The following is a 27,329-nucleotide window of genomic DNA, read 5'->3' as shown; positions in this document are numbered from 1 at the left end:
AAAAAACCGCATCAAAATCCGTTGCGTAGTTTTAAAGATTTAAGCATACAAAGGGACATAGGGACAGAGAAAGCGACTTTGTTTTGTACTATGTAGTGATAGTGATATCATCTCGCCAAGACCAATATGAGCGGAGCAATACAGTTAAATAGAAAGAGACATATGTTTAATAAATCAATGTCAATTAACATTTTGTAGTGAAAAAGGGCCACAGTAACAAATTGCAATAAACGTTATGTTGTAGAAATTGGGTCTAAACTCGAAAGCCTGTCAATTAATTAGTTGTTTTGGTCGACATAAAGCAAGAAAACCGATCAATCTAATCTTGTTTCAGACCAATTTAACTTAACTTAATAAGAATCGAAAAATTATATATTCAGAGTACATCGTCGTATTTGGTGTTCGCTCATAAAATTGCATTCCGTTAATATTCATTAGAACTAAATGACTGGTGGATTGCCAAGTTAAAAAGGTGACAGGGTTGTTTAGTTGTTAGAGCTTTTCCATGGCTTTTTCACGAGTTAAAATAGAAATGGAATGGAATTTTTGAACAGCGCAATTTTTATTGCGCTGTTCAAAAATCGGTTCTTCCGTCATAAGCATAATGCTTTAGAAATAATAGAATGATAGATAGAAATACATGAACTAATACTGTAAATCTGTCTGTCTGATAACCTTTCACGACTAAATCATGCACCGATTAGGAGGAAATTTGTAATAAAAATAGTAGAACACAAAAAACATAGTGTACTTTTTTCAAAAATCAACTCGAACAGCGTTGAAATAGGGATTAAAGTAAGGTTTTTTCCTCGGGTAAAACCACGGGGCACACCTAGTATAAAAAATCGTTTGCGTCGAAATAGGAGTATTTTCAATTGCAATATTTTCAAAGGTCGAACCGTATTTATTTAAGGAATATTCGCGTCTGCCCATTTCTGTTCTGTTTATTTATTTTGCGAGATTCGTTTCGAGGTCTGTCGTGTGTTTTTTCAATATAAATATATAATTGCCTGAAGAAATACGTTTGTCCGCTGATAACTGAATATTGTTTTGGTTGAACCTCTGTGACCTTTAAATGAATAGAGGCGTGTCATTCTGGGGAAAGTTTTTGTTTTCTGTTTAGAATTTTCTTTTAATGTAGGTTGTATCAGCTACGGTTAAATGTTATAATCCTTACTAATATTATAAATGCGAAAGTAACTCTGTCTGTCTGTTTGTTACTCAATCACGCCTAAACTACTGAACCAATTTGCATGAAATTTGGTATGGAGATATTTTGATACCCGAGAAAGGACATAGGCTACCTTTTATTGCGAAATATGTACCACAGGCGAAGCCGGGGCGGACCTCTAGTATTAAATAAGTTGAAATTATATTTCAATTTTCAGCTGTTAAAATATACGGTAACAAAATAGCTGTATTTTCAAATGCGTGATTTAAAAAGAGAAACAGAGGCTTTTGACAGATTTCGTATGCAGCAACTTACAAGTGAAGTCTTTTCGTCTTGTAGTTTTGATCTCTATGTGTGAAAAAAGATAACATGCGTACCTACGCTGAATAGATAAATTATTTCTACTTTATTTTACATAAAAATACAATTTTCGTCCAATAAACACAAAATGCAGAATATCCCCGGTTTCAGATATGTATTACCATTTTAAATTAAACTCATACAAATTTATAAGAGCGGAGATTCGAATTACTAAAGTTCAGAGGGTAGTTAGTAAAATAGCCGCTAGTGATTTAACTAGGCTCCAGTTCCTGTTAGATAATGAAGCCGAGTATTCTGGATTTTGCGAGAACATTCTAGAACATTTGAGTAAAGATTATTTAAAAGGTGAATCTCATTTGATATTTACTTTTATTTTTATAATATAACTGTGATTCCACGATAAAAACAAAACTAAGGAATTTAAAAAATGTTCCAAGAAATTTTACATAATCCTCTAATAACATTAAATTATATAAACAATAACAAAAGAATAATAACCTAACCTAACATAGGAACCTAATATTCACAGAATTTTAAATCTATACCAAAATATAAAAGCAAGTACCATTGAAGAACCCAAGCCAATACACAAAGCATTTAAACGAGCCCATTGGTCCTGGACATTTAAATAAATGGAAGCAGATAAAAATCTCCAAACTTTCGGCCCTTACAATATTCCCAGTTCTTAAGTGGATTTATTCGAGTCCAACTTTTAACTGAGTCATAATATTACAAGCACTTTGTAGATGAATCTGAGATGCTACTTCACTTTATGTAAATAGTAATTACAATTTTTTGTGTTGCTCTTTTTGTATTTTATTTAAATAAAGGTCTTTTGGGAAATATTATAATGGCGTATGCATTATAAGCATATGAACTATAAGCATAAGCTCTCGGTGTTTGATGAGAACAGAAAATGAACAATGTATATCCGTTTACTATTTAAACAGGAAATCTATATAATAAAAATGAATCGCCAAATATGTATGTTGGTAGTTAAGCGCATAACTCGAGAACAGCTGAACCGATTCTTTTTTTATAATATTCCTTGAAGTCCGAGGATGGTTCATATGGAGAGAAAACGTTAACATGTACCACGGGCGAAGCCGGGGCGGAAAGCTAGTAATGTCATAAATGTGAAATTCGATTGTTGCCGAAATGAAACAGTTAATAAAATAACCAAAACAAAATACTAGTCGCAGAAATAACATTTAAAATTGAACCCACACGTGTGTATCACAGAATTCAAAGCATAACTGAGAAAAACAATTTATCTGCGAATCAATAGGTACGTTCTATTTTTCGTCGCATATAACAAACCCCTTTTCCTGTCCCATTTGATTTCTAAAAGCGGCACTTCCCCTAACTGGCAAGTGATTTTATCTATAATTCGTTTATGTTTTCCCACCTCGAATTCATCGAATTTCCAATTTCTGTTTGTCGTTATTTCACACCTACTTCATTCATAAACTTTTTGGCATAAAAAATGGTATATTATCAGTCTATAGCCTCGCCACTAGTTGTTATAGTATTCAAATTTTGTAAACATTAGATTCAAATATAAACAAAAAACAATCACGAGGCGGGATTCGAATGCGTCTTTCACTTCTTTTCTCTAATTCTAATTTCTCAAATTCCTACTATACTACTCTTTCCTATAAATATACAATATACATATTCAGTTGAATTACAATTTATTATAAAAAAATCTTTGAAAATTTATTTTTGTGTAATAAGTAACTAATATCTTCAAAGGAATTACCAGTAGGTACTTATAGGTCACATTCAGATGTATGGTGTTCACCGACATGGTGTAAATGAATAGAAATCACTCGAATGTGTATTAATTCGTCAAACAAGGCGATTTAAACCTACTTATTCCAGGTCACATGATTCTCTTGCGGAAAAATTACACAATATACTATATTTTAATCTATTTTATGCTGTATTACAACCTATTAAAGGTGATTTTAAAAGAGAAATAGCCCTTGATCCTTGTTCAACAATTGTAATAACTCAGGCCCCGGAACCACAGACACAATAGAAAATCTATTGTGTCTTGGACCGATCGGGCCGCTTAGGGCTCAATAGGTTAATAAATTATCTAAAACTAGCAGCTATGCCCTGCGAGCATCACTACTTCGCTCGTATTGGTTTAACGTGATGATAAATAGCCTTTAGCCTTCCTCAATAAATGGGCTATCTAACAATCAAAGAATATTTCAAATCGGACCAGCAGTAGTATGGATTATTGGTTATTCTATTTCTATTAATAGAAAAACGGGTCTCCAAGTGGATTAACTGTTTGTTTGATATTATTTTCTTTGTCGGCCTACCAAAATTTATTAGCCGACTATACGTGTACATACAGTATTATATTTTGTGTGTCGATAAAGCCTTTTTGTAGTAGAAATAGCAATTAAACGCTTTATTAAAAAATATTATGTATTTCAGGAGCTACTAGCGTCAAAACATTATTTTGATGAATTTTTTGAAGTGAAACTTCTTTATCGGGGTTGGAAAAAAATTTTGTGTAACATTTTTTCGTTACGCGCCATCTTGTTTTTATCCCTTACACGCGTGATTGACGTATTTCTGTAAAGTTGTATTTAGTAAATTATTTTTTGAAAAATAAGGTCATAAAGAAGTTTCACTTCTTACGTGTGTACACGCACACATTTTTTTTAAAGGTGTGTGTGGTTTTTATAAATTTGAAAAGTTGCCATATAAAAACAATTTAGGTTATTATAAGCATACGACAAAATATCAAATACATCAACAAAAGTACCTGAGCCGCGCTTATAATAACGTAAATATATTTCCAAAGGTTTCACCACAACTTAATGTATTCCTTTACAACTTCCCACAAAAATACGACGTTATTACTCTGGTAAATATAAATATAAACATCCTGTAGGTTGTATAAGCCTACTTATACTACCGTGGGTGTATAGGAATCTTTTGAGATAATATTTCCCAGTATTTTCTTATACTAGCAATTATAGCGAAGGAAAAACATAAATGGCAATTTATTTATTATCTGTGGCGTGTGTCACAATCTGTTTTCCTTTTAAAAAAGAGCAAATCTTTTGACAAAATGGTTGAGTATTATAATTCTTTGTAATGCTTGAAAATAATATAATATTTTGAGTGTAGGTATACGGTGAAAACTAATCACAAAATTAATATGTATTTTATTTCCTTTGTGACAACATTTTTCATTGATCTTATTGAGCCTTCCTGAATGAATGATTTTTCTCGGAAATTCTAAGCTATTATTACTGGAAAATTCAATTCGAAAATATTCTCTCAATTTCCACCAGCCGCTTCTGAGAAAAGCACGTTCATATAAACAAACTCTTCAGCTTTAACATATTAGCTAAAAATCGAAATCGATAAGTAAAATTTCGCTGTTTACCGTTTTTAAAAACATTTTTTTTGTATATTTAAATTATCAAAACTTTTTTTCTGCGTCTTATCGCGAAATACCTTAATGAAAAGAAGTCAATATGCTAGCATAGAAAAAAATATAGGTATGCATTCTACCCAGCCAACTTACTTAATCTGTGACCCAGCCGATTTAGTTTATGAGAGACTAGCAATGCCCTGCGGTTTCACCCGCATAGATAGCGATATCGTGACAGTGAAAAGTCTACTATAGGTCGGACTATAGGTTTAATTTTTAATCACATGAAAATCACCTTTACCCCGTCCCGCACCACGCCTGCTCATTGTATTAAACAGTATACCTACTATTTTCTGTAGATTGCCACTTAAAAATTCGTTATATCTTTTGAATGGAATGTCCAATTTTTTTCATTTAAAAAGTATTTTGTTGGTATTGAAACAGTCTATAATAAAACATCATATGGGATAAGGATTTATATATGTGTATGGATAACATGGTTTGATTACTGTCGGCACTTCTATTTACTTTGAAAACGTAAAAAAGTTGTTGTAGTAACATAACTACTGAAGATGGATATATGGTATCGCGGACTTTCTTGTAGATATTGATCCATTCTATAATACCGTAGAACATTTTTTTGTTCTATCTTCAATAGATTCCGCAGCGCACGCGATGACAGAAGTTTTATTGAGGATTTTTTTACACCTTGGGTTACATTATTGCATTTTTGGTAAGGATCTCTAATTTTTTTGAAAATGCAATATAGCCTATGTTGCTCAGTAAAGATGCAGCTTTCTAATGGTGAAAGAATTTTTGAAATCGGTCCAGTAGTTTATGTGTGAAAACCATACATACATACATACATACATATACATAATTACAAACCTTTCCTCTTTATAATATTAGTATAGATTAGTATCTAGATAGAGCAGCAAACGTATTCATAGAAACTGTCACATTCATAATAGAATTAGAATTTATTGTATGTTTTATTGTTCACTTAGCGGTCACATTGTTCAAATGTTTTGTTTTATTTTAGAAGCCATTTTCATGATTTAACGTTAAATAAAATCGTCCTTTATACTGCCAGTTTCTTTTATTTTTACGGCTTTGATTAGCGAAGAAAAGCTTTGTTACACGTTATAGGCCTACTAGGTGTCGCTAATTTTATGATACCGATTTATAGGTTATGTTTTATGATACAGGGCTATCGCCTTATGGATTAAGCATGATAATTAGGGTGGAGTGATAATGTATGAAAGAATTTTTTTTTTGTTTTTTTTCAAAAGGCATAGCGACAGAAAGGTGCCTTTTAATGAGTGAATTCAGCATACAAAATATTGTTCACCTGTCTTGATGTTTTGAGGTGCCCCAACCCAATTGAAAATTAGAAAAATATGATTTTTTCGCAAACTTTGATTTATTTTTTAATCACAGTATGTTTATGGCCTTCAAGTCTAATAAATAACAAACTTCTTTGTGATACACTAAATAATAGCCTGATTAGTTGTTTTAACCTATTTTGAATTTTGAAAATGATATTATAGAGGAATGAAAATATCAGAAATAAGTAATTATTTAGTACTAGCTGCGCTTGCGGTTGCCTCGCGGTTTCACCCGCGTGGCTCCGCTCCTGTTAATCTAAGCGAAATGATATACAGACTATAGCCTTCCTCGATAAATGGGCTATCTAACACCGAAAGAACTTTTTAAATCGGACCAGTAGTTCTTGAGATTAGCGAGTTCAAACAAACAATATCTTCAGCTTTATAATATTAGTATAGATTATAATATTAGTATAGATAACGCTGTTTTTTTTTTCAAAATTAGGCATTAGCAGTCGTGATACTGATGCTCTTGCCATTATAAAATCATTTTGTTTACTTTCTCAGCAAACTGCACTTGAAGCTTATGTCACCAATTTGATAATATGCTTTACGGCCTGGGCAAGTTATAGAAAATCTTTGATATTCTGAAACGTAGTCAAACCGCTTTTCACGATGTCTTTTAAGGTTTCTTCAGATAAATTAGAAGTTAGAGGCTAAGTTTTCTTACATTCTTGCCACATAGTTAAGTTGGTATAATCTTTTGAGCAAGTACAAGAGAATTAAAAAAAAATGCATTTGCAACTTCAAATATCAAATAACCTTTGGTACTGAGTGACAAAATACTTCAGTTATCTTTTCTTGTTCTTTTTTGTTAGTTTGTCAGTCTTGATAAGGTTTTAATAAGCGTCTATATTCATCGAATATGGTGTGTCGAATAAGTTGTAGTACTCTTTTAAAGCTAATAGTGGGAAGCGATGCTTTTCGCCACACATCAAACATTTCCGTAGCTAATCTTTCGGATAAAGAATGAATTTTGTTATTTTATCGGGTTTAAATTCATATCTAATATATAAGTAATAGTTTCTTAGCATCAGTATAAGTTGGTAATTGAGACTCTGGGTACTTCTCTGGCAAACAAAATACAGGACAACATGTCGTTTGTCGTATTTTGACTTCCAACACTTTACTGTAACAAAGCGAAATTATAGATAGAACTCACATCAAAAATATTAAATTATGATCTTAATTGTATTTACGTGTAAAATATAATTAAGAAATATTACTAACATTAGTGTTATTTCTTTAACGCCACTGTTCAAAATCAACGTTTCCTACAATAAGAGTCGGCGCAAACGGGCCACCGACCAGAGCCACTGGTAGCCAGCGATAGCCACTTTTTTATATATTGAAATATTATGTATTCTGTGTCTTCCCGTTGGCAACCAACGAGATAACACAGAATCTGATTTAGCGTTAATTTGTCAAAATTAAACTTTAATGATTTTCGACGAAATTTTTTGAATTTCTGAAAGTTCATGATGTTGGGGGCACCTCTAAATGTATCATCTGCAAAGTATAATTTTGCATGTGTATTTATGAGCAATAAATACACATGCTTTTTACAGGTATGCCGAAACGAAAATGAAAAAAAATATTTTTCACTCCACCCTAATGATAATATCACAATTTATGAAAAATGATTGTTTTTATTTGCTTCTTTAAGACTTTGGAACAAAAGGTTATTTAATAATAAGATTCATAATTTTTTATCATTTCGATGATTGATTATGAACTTATGAACGTCCTGTTTCTTCTTCAATCTATTCAGTTACACAATCATTATTTAATAAAGTTTCAGAAGTTCGACGCCTATATTTCAAAGAAGAATACATTGAAATGGTATATTTAGGAACACACATCTGCTCTTGACATGTTGTAGACGATTCGTATTACATTTCAAAACCGCGAAGCTCAGATCATTCTAATTACAAGAAAATTAAAACCACATTTTACTTTCTGACAAATTACGAAAGCGATATGCTTATTTTTAATTTGTTTTACCTTCATTATATTGTGAACATTCTTTTTTTAATTAGTTTGACTGTTAAAATGGATTCCCATTCTTGACAGAGTCCGTATTCCCAAAAATTAGGCTGGGTTTTATTTATAAAGGTTTTTTAATTGATTTATTAATTAGGTTTCTCTCAAGCAGGTATAATCTACATCACTACCTAATTAAACTGCTAGTCCTGTGTACCTGTGGTCAAACGCCTGTTCGTGTATAAAAACAAATATAATAAATACTAATTTAATTCCTCGTTCCCTTCATGACAAATACAATATTAAGTGCGAATCATTCTCACTAGGCGTTAATCTATACTTATAATAAATCTGTAGAGAGGCCAATTCTGTACATGAAATATATTTAAAAAAAAACTATGAAGGGGTGATAAGGGATCGCTACTGATGCCAAAAATGCAATCAGTAAAATTTTTGTCTGTCTGTCTGTCTGTCTGTCTGTCTGTCTGTCTGTATATTCGTTATAGAAACAAAAACTACACGACGGATTTTAACCAAATTTGGCACAATTATTCTTCATACTCCTGGGCAGGTTATAGTAAAAGAATCATGTAAATCGGTGTAGAAACACCAAAGTTATACATGAAATACGCTATAAGTCATCGCGCGTGAATACAGAATCATGCAGCCATAAGGATTATTTTTGTGTATCAGTTGCCGCGTTCGACGCGCTTCGCGGCGGGAGCTATAAAAAGGCGGCGGGTCTGCACCCGTTTCGCGTTGTCATGGCATCACGTGTGAACGGCTGAACCGATTTCGATAATTCTTTTCTATTATATTCCTTGAAGTACGAGGATGGTTTTTATGTAGAGAAAACGTAAATATGTACCACGGGCGAAGCCGGGGCGGACCGCTAGTACAGAATAACAGCGTTTTAACTGAATAAAAGATAAAAGCTTGCGCGAGTCACGGAACAATTTCAGCTTTAATATTTTGTTGTGTAATCCCATTATTATTAACGATGATAAATAATTCTGCCTCACCTTTACTTCAATGGAAAGCTATTAGCCACACTAGCTGTGTTCCTATTAATTTTGTGCCAGAATATTCGGAATATATTTTGGCTTCGTTCATTTATTTAGAGAGCAATTATGTGTATAGATTATGCTACATTTTGAATATTTAATTATAGCTGGTATCACTTCTGGATATATTTCTGATCAGCTTACCCGTACCGAATTTGCCACCAGCATCTTAAGCTTTAGCTATAAAAATCTTATTATAAAACTGCTCCATTACCTACGACGTGAAAGAAAGGCAAATAATTACACTTACGCATTTATTATAAGGTTAAAAATATATAACAAAAAGTGTTTAATAGGCTGTCAGGGACTATCAGCAAGTAGTGAAACTGGGGCATTTTGTCGCATTTTAAATTGCACGCTATTTCGGTTTACATTCACAAGTTACAAAGAGCCTGTCAAACGCACAGCCTTCAAATATTCTTCTTTTGTGTATCGTTTAAAATATTGTCCATAAATCGTAGGTAATTTTATCAATTTCATGTTTGTGTTGAAACAATTTTTCTATATATTTTCATGAATATGAAGTTTATTGTAGTGTAAAAGGAACAACCAAACAAATCTCAGATATTTTAATCTAATTCTAATTGTTTTTCGTGTAGCCTTTATGTATCATTAGTTGAGATTATACAATTATTATTATATTAAGGACGTAAATGTGCTAAATATAGCAAAATATAACCCTCTCTTTTATTATACGTAGTAAATACGTACTCATAGAAATCTAAATAACAAGACACTAGAAGTCGTAAGCGTGCGTGACCTTGTCGCCACTCAGGTGATTTGCACATCACCAGTGCATTCGTCACTGTTCAGTTGCTCTGGAGACGTATGAGTGTATACATGGTGTGTTTCAGCAATTCCCATTGCGGAAATTCTTCCACAAGTTGTAATTATACTTAAAAAGGAATAATATTTCATCGGAAAATATTTTTTTTAGAAATAATTCCGTTTTTCCTTAAAATTATAGAATATTTACAAGTATTACGAGTGTCACCATAGTAATCGAAATAACAATGAATGACACAGTCGACCATTCTAATTATCACGTTTGTTCGTATTGGAGCAAAAAGTCTCATATACTTAGGGATGTTATTCTAAAATAAACCGTAAATTCGTGCGTTAGGATACATATTCAAAAGCTTAATTTAATAGATAAGTTAGTTTTCACTAAAATCAAGCTGTCCAATAAAAGGCATAGGTAGTTTACTTGTGTGTACTGTTTAGCTTTCGGTTTGAATGTGTTGATTTTGGCGACAGCGGTTTTCATACGAATTATGACATTATAGCACTTCTATGTGTCTTGTTATTTAGATTTCTATGTACGTACTAGTACATTATAGGGACAGTAAACTAGCTTCCTAGTGAATTTCAAGCGAGCCAATGTTGATACGACGGCGCATGTGTGCTCATGAAATTAAAATTTAATACTTTGTTTACGGTAACTATGAAAATACACCATGTGTGTTTGGATAGTATTTAAAATAACATTTATAGTATCACTTCTGGTGTGATAGAGTCGGATCGTTTAAAATAAATATTTTAATATTAGCCATAAATTCGATTGACCATATTATATTACAGGCGGAATCACGGATACCCGAGATGCTAGGAGTTGTTCCGGAATGGCAAAAAGACGCCGGTTCGAATCCCACCTCGTATTCGATTTTTGCTATTCTTCAAAATTTTCTAATTTATAATGCAGTTGAATGCAATAAAACTAAATAAAATTCAAAGTAAACTCTCATGGGCAGAAGATGTTTCACCGCCATAAAAGTATCCTATGTCATAAATAAACAAACATACTTCCGCATTCATAATTCTACTTGAATCCACCCATATCATAACGGTAATCTTATCTTATCTTATATATAAAATTCTCGTGTCACAATGTTAGTCTGCATACTCCTCCGAAACGGGTGGACCGATTCTCATGAAATTTTCTGTGCGTATCGGGTAAGTCTGAGAATCGGCCAACATCTATTTTTCATATGTACCACGGGCGAAGCCGGGGCGGACCGCTAGTATAATATAATAACGGTACTTCGTAAAATGGAAACTTGATATTTTGTACCAATGTGTTCTCTGAAGTCCGAATTCAAAGTAAAATAGACAATAGTATGATTTACATTAAAAAACCATAAAGGGGTTCAAATGTGGGTTCAAACAACGAATATATCCAAATATAGGACCTATTTTATGAAAGCTCATTATTAGTGCTCGAATAATCCACGTGTCTTGTTAAGAAACGGAAGGAAATCGTAATCGAAGAATAGAATAAGATAGTAATCGAGAAATAACACATTAATAAGATAAACTCATGAAATTTGAACCTTGATAATTGTAAAAAGTTTGAATTAAATCTATCTGTTAAAAGAAATTCAAAATCGAAAAAATTGACTTTCTTCGAAATCGAGTCTAAGAGAGGCGGTTACAAACATACAGGTGAATAGGTGAAGCTAAACAAACGTATTAAAAAAAAAAGACGTGTGGCACTCGGGGACTGCCGCGGTAAAGCTATTGCATGCTATGCCTTCAAGCCACACCTCCGTGCCCGTCGGAGTGGGGAGCGTGAGGTTTTTTCGTTACGGAATTTCTGGATTCGGTCCGCGCGCTCAAGGCCCGCGATAGAAGCTATGCAATAGCTTAAAAACCAGTGTAGGTGACTTGTCTATAATTGTATGGTATACCTACCTAGGGATCACATCGATCACATCATTACTGTGAATTTACTTATTTATGTACCTATCCATAAAAGTTTTTATGTACCTTTATTTTAAGGGTGAAACCTTTCACGTAATAGGGTTACCTACATACACATTATCTAGTGTCTACCTTTTATGAGTTATATTCAAAGCTATAGGACCAAAATTTTATCAGACTTAGGTACGCAATTAATGTTCTTTTATTTTAAATGCTTTTTATAATACTATCATAATATTATGTATAGTTATTATTTTTTATCTTTTCATTTTCTGAATGGAAATTACTTTGATATTTTCAGCTTTCAATTCAAAGTGAAACAGCCATTTTATTATTAGCTGTTCAGTACATAAAAAACCTTACCTTGGACAAATTGTGAATTCTATTATGCTAATAATATTCCAAAACTGAAAGATGGTATTTTTAGAAATTTCAAATATTTTTCTTTGCTACATTCTTTCTGCCTTATCGGATTAGGATTGATTTTTGTAAATGGTTTATAAGTTGGATTAATTTCCAAATGGTTAAAAAAACGCCGAAGTAACTCCTAAAGTGAAAGAGTTTCATGTTCGGATCAGAATTCAGTATATATCCGAAGATTACGTTTTACAAACAAAGTTAGAAACTTTCCTCTATAAAATCATCAGTATAGAAGTAAAGACCAACATACACACAAATAAATGTTTGTATATCTCTAATTATTCCACAGATATGGTCGAGAGGACGAAGAGGTGATGGGACTAAAGTTTTGCAATGAAGCCATTATGAGCCTCGCTCAAATATGGCCGCCGCATTGTAATCATGAGAGAGAACCAAATACACCGCTTCAGGTAAACACACAACAACCACTTTTAATATGCTTATTTTTAAGATTTTCATAGACTTGGCTATGTTTAGAATCTAATAGTTGTTTTTATTGATGGAGTAGATTAATCTAGAAATGGAAAAATAAAACCTCAAACCAATAAATCATTGTAATGTGATTGTAATGTTGGTATAAAAAAAAATAGAAATATTACTCAAGTAACTTTTCATTCTGTTATTAATCCTAATGTTAATGATAATTTTACCTACCTGCCCTTTATGACAAGGAGATTCTTTCACATATTCCTCCAGGATGCGCTAATAAAACGTCTAGGAGCCAACGCGTTTCCCTTCCACCTCGAACTAACGCCGCTCGCACCGCCCAGTGTTCAACTGGTACCAGCGAAGCAGTACCATGGTGCACCCATCGGCACCTCGTATGATGTACGGGCTTATATTGGTGAGCGATTTTGATGCCAAATATTAGTTATTAAAGTAATGTAATCGAAATCTTGGTTGTTGGACAATCACTACATAGTACTGCAAAACTATCATCGTCACCATCTCGATGCCTGGCGTTCGAAAACCGTTCGTTTTGCACGGCATTTCTTGCCTAGAACCAAACTCTTGTGGAACAAACTACCACCTTCCGTGTTCCCCAACCAGTATGACATGGGAACTTTCAAGAAAAAAGCCTACACCCTCCTCAAAAGCCTTCTTCCACCTCAAAGCCGGCAATACGTTCCCTAATGCTGTGAATTGTCATGGGCGGCGACCATCACCTACCATCAAGTGGGTCGCCTGCTCCATTGCCGGGGTTGCAATAAAAAAAAATCTGTATGTATGTAAATTAATATGATAGTTCAAATGTATCGTGTAGCCTTAGTTATAAAAGGGGGACTGAAAAACAGCGCTGCCAATGTTCCTGAACATTGCAGCATAGCTGAGCTGTCTCCATTCTCAGGGTCACTATGGCACACTTCTATAACTGCTTTTGTTTTTAAGTGTCCTGGTATTAATAAATATTTCACTCTTTCATTCAAAAACTTTTTTTGTTCTTTGTCTCTTACCTTGGGCTGTCTGGAAGAGATCGCTAGTAAGCGATCAGGCTGCCTTATGTACCTACCGTATTATCCTTTTTGTATAATTGTAAATATTTTACTTGGTATATAAAAATTGATAAATAAATAAATAAACTTCATGTTGTTCTGCAGCGGAACGCGCAGACGAGAAGATATCCCGTCGCAACACAGTGCGCATGGGGATCCGTGTGCTCCAGGGCGCGGGCCGGCCGCAGCGCCCCGCGCTCCCGCCCGCGCCCGCACACACGCTCAGCGCGCTTGCGCACCACAACGTGCTCAGGTGAGAAATAAACTTTTTTATTAAGCTATTGCATAGCTTCTATCGCGGGCCTTGAGCGCGGGGACCGAATCCAGAAATTCCGTAACGAAAAAACCTCACGCTCCCCACGGGGACGGGCGCGGAGGTGTGGCTTGAAGGCATAGCATGCAATAGCTTTACCGCGGCAGTCCCCGAGTGCCACACGTCTTTTTAAACGAAGTTCCTTATCGCGCGTTGTGAAAGGGGGCCAGACGGAGAAAATTCTCACGAAAATATTGTTCGCGCGGTATGAAAGAGGGCCAGACGGGGAAAATATTCACGAAAGAAAACGACACTTTTTGCTATAGTAAGCTATTGTAAGCTGTGTGGCGTGCGCATGGTTCTCTGACACCTGGATGGAACTTCGGGTGTCCCTTGACACCTTTCAACTTTTTTATTTGTATTTATCTACCAAGATAATGTCACACAATTTTATCCGAACGAAGTTCCTAATCGCGCGTCGTGAAAGGGGGCTAGACGGAAAAAATTCTTACGAAAAGTTGTCACGACACTTTTTGCTAGAGTTGTAAGCCGTGCGGCGTGCGCGTGGTTCTCTGTCTGTCTCTCTCTAACTTAACACTTCGTTCCATCCGGATGTCCCTTGACATCGCTCAAGTTTTTTTTTTTCTTTGTAAACGTGGACAAACTGATAGGTCTCCTAATGTCTCTATCAACGTCCATAACATTTTCGGAGGAGTAAGATCGTTTTGTAGACAAGGCTTCGTTTTGTAACGTGTTTGCCGAGCTTACGTATCAGAAGTAAAACTTCTTTGCCAAGATTCAACGTACCAAAATCGTCGCCTTACCCCATGACGCGACCTTTGACGCGACCTTACTACTCTCAACGCGCCTAAAGAAGTTTCACTTCTAAAACAAACGATCAACAATTCAAAAATCTTGCCCAAAAAGATTTCAAACTCGTCATTAATTTGATTTCCACTATTTACTACAACAAACCAGAGTCAAAATGTGAGTCACATAACTATAGCACACTTCATTACGAGCCAGGGCCACCCTCTGCAGCGTTCGCTAAGTGCATTTTGTCATTATATTTACTAAAAGGTATTCGTAATGAGGTGACTAGCGAGGTCTTGAGAAACTTCGGTCACGAGCTATAACATAAATATACAATGTGTTTGTATATAAACGTCACATAATCAGATTGATTGTCAGACCGAAAACATGAAGACTAGTGTTTTTTTTACTGAATTAAATTTATAAATATAAAAGTTAGTTAGTTCAAAGTATAAGATCCCACTGCAGGATTAGTGTGTTCATAAGTTTTTGCTAAAACCAAAATTTTATTCACCTATATAAAAAAACTGTGAACGCACTAATCCTGCGGTGGGATCTTAGACTAATAGACTTTAGTTACCAATGCAAGTTTGTAATTTCCATATTAATTTCCATATTAAATATTTATTTACTTCAACCACAACCGCCGTTCAATTTTCTGTCCTTTTATGCATGTAAAATGTTTCGCTCCTTAAAAACAAGGTAGTTTTTGCTAGACCATAAAACGATGCTAAAAAGTTTACGTGCGTAAAAGTGAGTTTTGTTGTTTGTTATTTTTAAATGTGGAATTTTAAATAGAAAGTGCCAAGTAAAACCTAAATAATTTTAAGTAGGACCTTAGTAACCGTACAACTTGTATGATATATTGTGATGACAATAAGACATTGTGGATCCGCTGATGTCGCACCATTTATTATATTGAGGGTACGAATGTGTACAATTTTCCAAATTGAAAATTGTACACATTCGTAGTCCACACCGGGTGGTACTAAATCTCATCTTATCCAATTAATTAGTTTAATTAACAGTAAACAATTATTTCAATGTCATCTTTCTAATCTACCCCATCCAATTTACATTGGTCCTTCGAGCCGCACTATGCATATTCTTGTTTTAAACTTAATAACAAATGAATTAAAGCAAATATATTTTAGTACTTTACATATTATAATTGAATTCATAGCACAAACGAGAAACAAGAAAATTACATACATATTCATAAGGTAAAATTAATCATGTTAATGTTAGCTTTGAGGCGTACGTTTCAGAAAAAGGTTTTCTTGATATCAAGCTCACGAAGAGAAGAGAAGGATTAAATCCTTACGGAGATTATTCAAATTAGGCAATTTCGTTTCGAATCGTTTTTAATATTTCCCTATCATATGAGCTTGTGTACTTATTTTACCTTTTAAATTAATAAGATCAGTGATTTTTCATTCAATGTGAAAATCTAATTTGTTTTTTTACCCGATTGCACCAGAGGAAGTGTTCTTCATGTTTATTTCATCATCATCAGTCCATATATTTTCCGACTGTAAAGACCCTTGCTATGGTTCGGGCCATAATCCACCACGCAGTCACATATCGCAAACTTTTGATTCTTGTACAATGATGGTCGGTCTCCTCACGATTTTATTTTCTTAACGGTTATTATAAAAACAAAATACATGAAACGTAATTGTACTTCTCTGCTTTATCAAGGTACAAAGAAACTGTCCTTTAGGGAGCAAAATATCTTACTTTTGTAAACTTTTATTATGCTCAATGAACATTAATTTTTATTTCTTTGAGAAGATCTGAAGCGTAAACGGTTTCATGGAAATCAGCTCAAAAGGTATCATTAGATTCATCTTTATTATTGAAGTAAGAATAATGTATATAAACAAATTACCCTATTTGTATTTTTTTCGCATTTTGAAGCCAAATTAATTCATTAAATTTAACCTAAACATTTTGAAAATATTTTAAATAACGCTAATAGAGTTTCTTATTCTCGGGAAAGAGAAATCACACAATTTCTTGACGGCTCTTTACTATAGAAACTGCTTTACTTACCGGTGTTAAATAGTTTCTATGAACTATGACGATTCAAAAGCTCTTAAAGACGTCTTATTGTACTAATTAATGTTTCAGTTTGAGCTTAATTACTAATTAAGTCTGTGATACTAAATAATAACGACAATTTATGCTCAGTTTTACAGTAAATTTAAACATTTTACCAACCATTTTGCTACGGTGACATTGCTATCTCGGTGTCCGTAATTTATGCTAAGAGCCGGGCAGTTTTCAAAACAACCGCTTCGTGTACATTAACCTGTTAAAATACAGTTTTTATTTTAGCCTTAGATTTTAGGACCATGAATATATTATTTTATACCCGTTTTACAAGGCCTGTGTATTCTAAAAACACATTTTGGTGAACCGTAATATTAACAAGTGTTTGAATTCTAATGTTTTCCTCAAAATGAAGAAGTTAAAAATACGTTTCGTTTTTCTAAATTACATAACGAGACTTTTAGTAGAGTAAGCAATTTGCTTGACAAAATGTTTTTGATAGAAACTGTTACTTCAAAATAATAGCAATTTTATTAATTAGGGGTTGTTATGCAAAACATTGCTGAACTTACGTGTTTTAACGAAAAGGCGCAACCACACTTTTATGTGGATATACTTGGAAGCTTTTATTTTCCTCCATTTACTGTGTAAAAATAAATGTATCGTCCTTGTTCCTCACTGTCTTTAATATTTAGAACATAAACCGCAAAAACAATATTATATTAAAGGGTAAAAAGCGGTAATGCTGCCTCATAATATATGTATGTGTTTATACAATGTACATAACGGTGTATTTGCATCAAACGGACATAGAACTAGAGATAGAGCAAGAGCATTCTTTCGTGATCTTTAAGTGTAGGTAAACGAAAACTCGTAGGTATTCAGTGTTGTTCAGTATTAGAACATAGCATAAAACGCACTAAGAATAGCGAAAGAATGTTCTACGCCTGTTTACACTAAAATAATTTGACATAGTGGTATTAGAATGAGCAGTCGCTCGTTAGATGTAAATGCACCGTTATAACTTCAACAAAGATCAAACATAATGAATACCGCGCAGTATTCGCTTCGCTAGCTTTTCGCTCGCTTCCGCAAACCGCATTTATATGTCAATGCGTTAAATAATACGCTTGATAGAAGATTTTAATTATTTACAATTTAAAGGGAAATTGTTTTTCTCTCTATATTTAATTTTTAACGTTTTTAAACGCTTTCGCCAATAAGTATCTAGCTTTGTGTGTTAAGCCTAATTTACATTACAGCATGAGTGGCATGGCATTAATTCTATGACATTAATTTCACGAATAATTTCCCGTTTTACAATGCATGCAGTAATGTCACAACATTGGACAGCTTCGTGCAACACGCAATTTTTGATAAAACTTTGAAAAAAGTCACACATTTTATTTGATTGTTTAAACGTGATGTTATTGAAAAGGTATATCTATATTATACACTAGCTGCGCTCCGCGGTTTCACCCGCGTGGCTCCGCTGCTGTTGGTCTTAGCGTGATGATAATATATAGCCTATACTCTATAGCCTTCTTCGATAAATGGTCTATCCAACACCGAAATATTTTTTTAAATCGGACCAGTAGTTCTTGAGATTAGCTCGTTCAAACAAACAAACAAACAAACTCTTCAGCTTTATAATATCAGTATAGAAGATAAGTTAATACTTAATTTTCATCATTGCATAAAGCACAAGAAATAAGGAGCTACCTACATAATAATATTATGGTAGATAAAAATCTTTTTCCAATATTTTCGACACCAGAGCTGATTGGTTTAATAATCATAAAATGGAATTTATGGTCTGAGTGTAAATGGCAATAAGATTATAAAAATGATATGTGTGTAAGAGAAAAGGGACGAACCATGTTTCACTTACCTACAAAAACAGAATATTATAAAAAAGTGTTTTGCCGCGTATACGGTAATATTATCTCTACAATTCGTGATAAAAAACTTGATGAAACCAAAATTTTATGTGGGTACATTTATAATTAGGAGAATATAATATCGACTAGGTTGCCAGTCAAAATTTGGCCGCAAGCATGTTTAATTACATTTTTCTAATCGATTTTTGGGAAAAAATTTCGTTCACTTGTTTTTTGTATAAAATGTAGTCTAACATCACGGCAAATGATATAAAGATACTAACGAAAAATCACGGTTGCCGCTTTTCACCTGGGCGCAACATCTTGGCAGCCTGGTGCAAACAGGTATGATTTCGATTCATTTATACGTTTCTAAAGCACATTTATGAATCATATAATATCAAATTAAAGCTATTTTTTTTCTATTAATTATTATATATGGGTGCCTAATTAAATCCCGCTGCAAATAAGGGTTGCCGGCTGTTAAAGATGGTGAATATTTAAGGTTCCTTTCAAACATACAAGTGAAGCTAATAAAAGCAAGTAAAAACTGCTGCAAGTAAAAAAGCTTTTGTAAACGAAATTTTAAATTTGCCTGTGTCGTATAGATAGCTTAATTATTACATAAAACGTACAATAGGAAGTGTGCACGTGCGCTAAGAATCTCGCAGAATAATATAATTTCCTACACTAAGGTAAAGATAATGCAATATCCTGGGGCGATGTCACGATCTCTCTATTAACTTCGTGATAAGACTACATTTCTAGGAAATGCTTATTTTCGATATGCGATAATAATTGTACGTGGGAAAGATCGGTAAATATTGTAGATATAATGAAAGAAATTAATATTAATCATTTACATTTACTTTGTAGACATATGAAATATTCGTGTCACAGTGTTTGTAACCAAACTTCTCCATTACCGATTTTAATTTATTTGTCACGGCAGTTAATATAACAGATTTGAGTTCAATAATATTTCAGCACAACACTAACGCTATTGAGATTTGATAGTCTGAGTAGGCTGCCTAGAGCGTCTTATTCTTTGGGGCGGTAAATAATTGGGAATCGATTTAATTTGTCGTGGAATTATAATAATATGAAACTTTCCACCGGCTTCACGCGCATTTTTTAAAACTCTATATATTATCCCGATTATTCTGTTTTAGTTAGGTTAGGTAGGTTCTATTTTAGATCCACACACAAATTGAAACGTCCATCGCCTGACGGACATTTGGGAAAAGTGAAATTCTCAGAATATCCTACAACACTGGAACTGTTTGTAAAATGCGATATTTGCAGTTTTATTTTTAGTTTTGTAGCATTAAATACATTTCATATTTGAAAATTTTGGAATAAAAAAACTATTTGTTCAATATACATTTATCACATGCTAACATTTTAACAACCTATTAACTACCCGCAAATAACTTCAAACTCACATCAATACAAACTTTCGGAATTATAACATTAGCGGGAAAGGCATTATTCTACCCTCATCATGTTAATGTCCGTTTTCAGACATAGATAAATGGCAGAATTTGTGTGTGGGTATCTTTTTGTATGTACCCATCTTTTGTGTATGTGTTTGAATAATTTTGTACTAGTATTGTATTACGTTCGACCATTTGAATGAAGGCAAGCAAGCGTACATTATGGCCTGTACACTCATGTATCTGTATGATGTAAAGACTGGTAACACTAGCTAATCCATGCTGCTTCGTCCGCTTTTGGATGCAATATTTTTCCCATGTTTGTGACTTTTGCTATTGATGCTATATTCTAATCTAGTAGTAAATTCTAGTACGATGCCCATATAGCCGTACAGACTATAACAGCCAATTATAAAAGCCTTCTTCGATTAATAAGATAGTATTAGGTACTTTTAGTGGTACTATTTTTTTTGAAGTGCACTTCTTTAGGTACATTGAGAGTAATATTTCAAGCTCGCGTCATGCCAATACCGTCACGTCATGTAGTAAAGAAATGATTTTGGCATCTTTGAATCTTGTCAAAGAAGTTTCACTGCTGACTTGTGTGCTCGGCACACACGCTTTTTTTTAGTTTGACTGTTTTGAAATATACTCATATTTTTATATTAATGTAAATTAAACACATGGGAAATCTTTAATGTTAACAACTTCTCCCACCTAGTGTATGCATGAATTACCTTAGCTGGATCGTATCATGTCTCCAATAGATGTATTTTACAAAAGCAATGCTTATGAGTTCTACTCCCGTCTCTCTATTTAAAGGTCCTTTTGTGTTCCTTGACGTACATTTCAATATTAGTAGATATATCTTTCTTATTTATCTTAATAGCGTAAAAAGGGAATCATTAATCTTCTTTAGACATACATGAAGATGTGAGTACCTAGTCATACAGAAAAGGACACTCACACGTACAGTAACCGATTTTTTTTAACTTTGTCTGGATTAAGACCCGCAAAAAATATCTGGTCAATTAAAAAATATACCCACAACATTTGCAGATGATTTAATTAACATAATGTATTCAATAATAATAATAATTAGTAAAGTGCTAAGTTACCAATTAAAAGCTCCTCTAATTGAAATATATTTTTCAGGCTCAAAACAAAAACGAAGTTGGAACCAGACCCCAGTCGAATGACAAGCGAAGAAATAGGTGAGTGAAAACTGAAATAATATACCAAATAGCAGAAAACTTTCATTGCACCTTACATTAATAAAAAGAAAACTAAATTTTTACGATACATATATTTTCATTTGCCCAAAAAATAGTTCAGCTAAAAAAATCTATAACATTAAAAAGGAAGTCAATATGCACTTTGCGATGTGTGCTTATTTTTTCGTCGTTATTGTATACTTTACTTAACTCGGGTCACTCACTTGCGTGCAAACATTTGTACAATGTACGAATATTCGTGTAGAACCAACATTTGCAAATACCATCCTTCAATTCTGAGATTGTGCGAATGTGAGTCACCGGCATAATAACTTAAAACCTTAGCAATTAGTATCAATATAAGTTTTGTTTCTTGCATGTGTTAATGTTATAGTTCCCTATAGTTTCGTTTTCAAATGTCAAGTAATCTATAGGTATATATCTAAATAAACTAAAAGTAATATTACATGTAAGTACGTAGTAAGTAGGTAGGTCTTCTTGCTCCCTGATTTAAAACGCGACGACAGAATATAAAATATGCTGCTAATATAAACTCGATTTGTGTGAACGGCGGTTGCTTCCTAGATATTAGAATGATCGACTTCGAACTAAAATATATTTGACACCAATTTTCCCTTTGATTTTTACTTGAGGTAATTTATTCGATAGACTCTTACGAAAAGAATGAAAGTGGGTACATAGTATATAGTCTCTGTTTACTCTACCTAAATAATAGATTCTTTAATATGTAATATGTATATTCCTAAATAATGGCAAAAGCTATAAATTATTTTATAAGCATTGTCGTTTTTCCCAAAAACTTTTATTTTCTCCCAACAAAGCGTCATTACCCTTTGCATTATATACTAATGGATAGGATTCTGTCGAGTCATCACTTTATAAAAATTCATTATCCTGAGCTACGCAGAACGCAAATTAAAAGCATTCGCTTATACAAGTTTGAATTATTTTTCTTATGATAATAGCAAAAAGATTTTGGGAAAACTTTTGGTAATTTATGTTAATTTATAACAACGAAAACGTTCGTTTGTAACAAAATTAACAGAAAATTGTGTAAACAAACTGTTAGAATATTGAAAAATTGTACCTAATAAAGAGAACTCCTAAAAATAACATTTACATAATTACTCGAAGCCTGTATAATTTATTGATTGAGGATTAATCTTGTGCTCATTTAGATGAGAAATCTTATGTTTAGACTTTAGAGTAGGTATAATTATTATTTACATACTAATGAAGAAATTATTTAGTAACAAGTTATTCTAGCACACTAACCGCCCGCCCTGTCTTCTCCCGTATTGTAACTAAACTACTTGGAAGTAATAAAGCTTATTACTTTTTTCAATTTTGTGATTGACGCTTACGTTTTGCAGGTATTATTCTTGATAGCATCTAATACGTAAGACAAGCTTTTCACCTTAGTTTACATTCTTCTCCATTGATTCAATTACTTATAGGATTTTCTAAATATAAGAATAAGATCAGGATATGTATGTTTTGAATTTGAAGTAAAGTGATCCACATTGTAGTGTTCATATTGTACGTTGTAATTTAATATTGTAACTTGCCAGATTCTAGTATGACCTAATTTGAAATGAAGCATGCTACTCTGAATAATAATATTTAATGGCCCATTTAGGGAGATACATCGAGTAAATGGACAATGCCTAACTTCCGCCCATTTTAACTCTCCTAAAATTACATGATATCACACAATAATAATAATTAGAACCTACTTAATATGCTCCAGTATAAACTTCTATGGATTAACATTGATATAGCATACGGATGAATCGATTTTGAACATTGATACACATTAGATATAAATATAAAGAAGGATATGTGCTTCTTCTTTTTGCGAAAATAAACGCTGAAATAAATATATCACAAAAGACATGACAATAATATTATTTATTCTATAACGTTGCATTGAATATTTCACTTTCACAGCCCACGCTACGTGACTAGCCTATATTATATAATTCTGACTCAAACTTGAAGCCTTTTCATGAAAATAAAATAATATTATTGTTTATCAGTTAATATTTTATCACTGTTTACTTGAAAAGAATTATAAAAACGGATATAATCCATTTTAAAAGCATATATATATATATATATACTAGCAATGCCCTGCGGTTTCACCCGCATAGATGCGATATCGTTACAGTGAAAAGTCTACTATAGGTCGGACTATAGGTTTAATTTTTAATCACATGAAAATCACCTTTACCCCGTCCCGCACTACGGCCTTTGTTTTTTTTTTTTTTTTGTTTTAGTGGGGAAATCTTTCATAGATACCCACGGCCTCCGGGGGAGGGGCCGTGGGTTATGTCGGATTCCTACCGACCAAAACCCCACTGTGTTCCGTCAAGACGCATATTGGTAGAATTCCTCCGTGACCCCCGCACTACGGCCTGCTCGAACAGTATGTACCTACTATTTTCTGTAGATTGACACTTTTAAAAATTCGTTATATCTTTGGAATGGAATATCCAATTCTTTTCATTTAAAAAGTATTTTGCTGGTATTGAAACAGTCTATAATAAAACATCATTTAATGGGATAAGGATTAATATATGTGTATGGATAACATGGTTTGAATACTGTCGGCACTTCTATTTACTTTGAAAACGTAAAAAAGTTGTTGTAGTAACATAACTACTGAAGATGAACATATTATGGTATCGCGGACTTTCTTGTAGATGAGTATGGCCGCCAAAAATTGTACATTCAAGAAAAAAAAATGTCCTTGTCATTTTATATAGCACCAGATTTTTTTATATAGTAATTATGGTAGTTTTTAAATAGTTTCAGCTTCACTATGTTATATTTATCATTATATTAATAATTTAAATTAATTTTGAGTGCCTTTAACAAGCTCAATATTTTTTTTTTTTGAAATGCTTATTTTCCTTTCCATACTAAAATCATGTGTCCCACTTAGTCATCTCACACTTTGAAGTCACAAAATTATGCAAAAATCTATTGATACCTGTAAAATTTTGGTATTTCTAAATTATTCTGTAAACTTGTGGATAGTTTGAACAAGTTCTAATAAAAATAACATAAAAGAAATTAATATAAAACTCACTTAAAACTATGTCTCACTTTTTTTCACGAATGATACTTCACGCACGGTTACCATAAAATAACACCCTAAATAACTAGATATCCAAGCCACAAAAATATTTTTAAGTAGGGGCAACACCGATTTACATGTTGGCCTACCTTTAGAAAAAAAAATCGCCATTTTGTTACTGTAAAAGTTGATCGAAAGGTAGTCGGCATTTTTGTCCCAGAACATTTTAATAATTTTGAGTGAGAATTATGCAAGGTAAGAATACAAATTTACTATATTATTTAAATTATGTGTGTAGCTTTAGTGTTCTAGTAACAAATCAAACTATGCGGCGTCTTATTACTACAATACTTTGGCGAATAAAGGCTTTTTAGGTTATGTCCAACCATATTTTTATTCACGAATGATACCATGTGTTACTATTGTGTTACGTAACATCCGTGAGCGGCTCTTAGGGGTAGTACTCACTAGAGAATCTAAAGTTAAAAATTTACTTTTTTACATAAAGAGAACCCACTTCAAAAACTATCATGTTTCGGAAGTTAGTAACTTTTTTACTATAATAATTCGTATTCGTAATTAATATCATAAGTTGTGAATGATTCTTGAAGACGCGGGCGGAAACCTAGCATGTTGGTTTAATGCTCTAAGCCTAGCATTGAAATATATTATTGTGGTATGCAAAGTGGGCTTATGTTAATTTGAATTATGTATTTATGGAATTATTTGTAATGTATTCGTTTTCACAGAACAATGTTAAACATTTTGCGTATTATTTTTAATTTTTTTTTAAGAGATATAATTTGAGGGTTTTCTTAGTATTTTATATTATTTAATCAACGTTCTCATACGAAGGATAGTGTTGTATTATTGTATTGCTCTAGTTCCGAATATAAGAATGTAGATAGGTATTACTATTTTTTATTTCAAAGAAAATAACCATAATTATAACAATAACATATACATAAAAAAAATTACGTTTTACCTTTAATTTATAGAATTTATATTATTTTCAATATCTAATCTAGCATTCAAAAGATTTTTATACTCTCAACAGTTTCAAACTGGTACGAAGTAACGAAGTAACAGCCCTAATTCGTAAACAGGGCCTCTTAAACTATAGCTACGTCACTGCTAACTAGCTCTTAACCCAAATGGAATAGCAGAGGTGTTCTCTTACTCATCAAAAATTCATATTTAATTTAAAAGTCCGTTTATCTTCACAGAGAATATGGAGCCGACGCCACCTCGGGCCTCCGTGGAAAAGCCGTTCCTACTATCCGACGGGAGGTAAAAATTTAATTTGTCTTGTTTTAATATTCAAGAAGCTTAGCTTTTATTGTGTTTTTGTGAAATTAATATATAACCTTGAAACGATACGCTAACAAAGTGAATTCGTTGCTTAATTTTGTCGCGTCGCTTTTGTAGATTGGGAAGATTTTAAGATAATATTTGGAAGGAAAAAGGAATTTTGTGTGTTGTTTTATGAAAACACGTACCTACATTGTGTGTAGGATATATTAAATAGCATTAAATATACTTTTATGGTTTTGAATAATGTTATATTTCTAAGAGCAATTGAAAATCATACGTGGGGTATGATGGAAATATTCCGGTAACTAATTTCAATCTCCTCCACTCCAGATTTATATAAAACCTATTTCGTTCGTAATGAAATCCAAGATTTTTTGCGGATATGAGAATTATTCAGAGTAGGATTTTTTTTAATCAAACACATTGTTACAAAGATATCTTTTTGTGTATGTTTGTGAGAGGCTTTATGGTTCTTTTGTAAAATAATACGCATTACGCAGCATAAAGAAACAGAAAATAGATATTTCTTATAATGAAAAAGAATTCAAGTAAATACAGGTATTAGAAAAGATCATTGTGATTGCGATTCATATAGAATTATTTATTTATCAAAATAAAGTCCAGAGATATTATACCATACATAACCTTTAAGATTACAGACACAAACCGACCGATCAGAAGTTTAATTTATCTATGAAAAAAATTTCTGTATTATTATGATCAGGACTACGCAAAAGGATTATTCACTTATATGAAAATAACTAGCGGTCCGCCCCGGCTTCGCCCGTGGTACCTACATGTTTACGTTTTTTTCTGATCTGATCTCTAATTTTGTTTAAAATGCAATATAGCCTATGTTACTCAGTGAAGATGCAGCTTTCTAATGGTGAAAGAATTTTTGAAAAAAACCTTTCCTCTTTATAATATTAGTATAGATAAAATAAATAATAAATTCTGTTGAAATTGTACCGTTTCGATTTGTTTTAATCTACACAGATTCAATGAACTCATGTTCTATTCATTGAATTGGAAATTTATAGAAAGGAAATAAAAGCCTCTTTGTTGTTTTGACTTCCAAAAGCGCTTCATTTTTCATAGCGTAAATTTATAAAATTTTTACTTATCTGTTTTATTTTGATACAATGTGCTTTTGTGCATTTAAGCACTGATTGAGCTTTGACAAAAAGATAAAATTAGATCTTATTCTGTTTGTATTAAAAAAATTTACAATAATGTAACTTTTTAATACTTTAAAGTTTAACTACCTAAGATCGAAACTCAAATCTTTGTTTGTCGTCGTCTGCTTATGTATTCC

At 32.8% G+C, this 27,329-nt stretch overlaps 1 protein-coding gene across 1 annotated transcript in view; it reads left to right on the top strand.

Moving 5' to 3' along the window:
* LOC149489436 (arrestin homolog) overlaps positions 1-27,329 on the top strand; it is a 78,684-nt gene that overhangs the window by 38,744 nt on the left and 12,611 nt on the right. The window contains exons 4-8 of the mRNA XM_089713531.1: positions 12,743-12,863; positions 13,150-13,297; positions 14,052-14,199; positions 21,539-21,597; positions 25,927-25,990. Of these exons, the coding sequence (XP_089569657.1) occupies positions 12,743-12,863; positions 13,150-13,297; positions 14,052-14,199; positions 21,539-21,597; positions 25,927-25,990 (540 nt within the window). The remainder of the gene's footprint in view (positions 1-12,742; positions 12,864-13,149; positions 13,298-14,051; positions 14,200-21,538; positions 21,598-25,926; positions 25,991-27,329) is intronic.

This window comes from Colias philodice, chromosome 3, assembly GCF_061535455.1.
Source record: "Colias philodice isolate Cphi_HAF_F1 chromosome 3, ilColPhil1 Martin Lab GWU primary, whole genome shotgun sequence".
Taxonomy (NCBI): Eukaryota; Metazoa; Arthropoda; class Insecta; order Lepidoptera; family Pieridae; genus Colias; species Colias philodice.
This window is presented reverse-complemented; position numbering and strand designations above follow the sequence as displayed.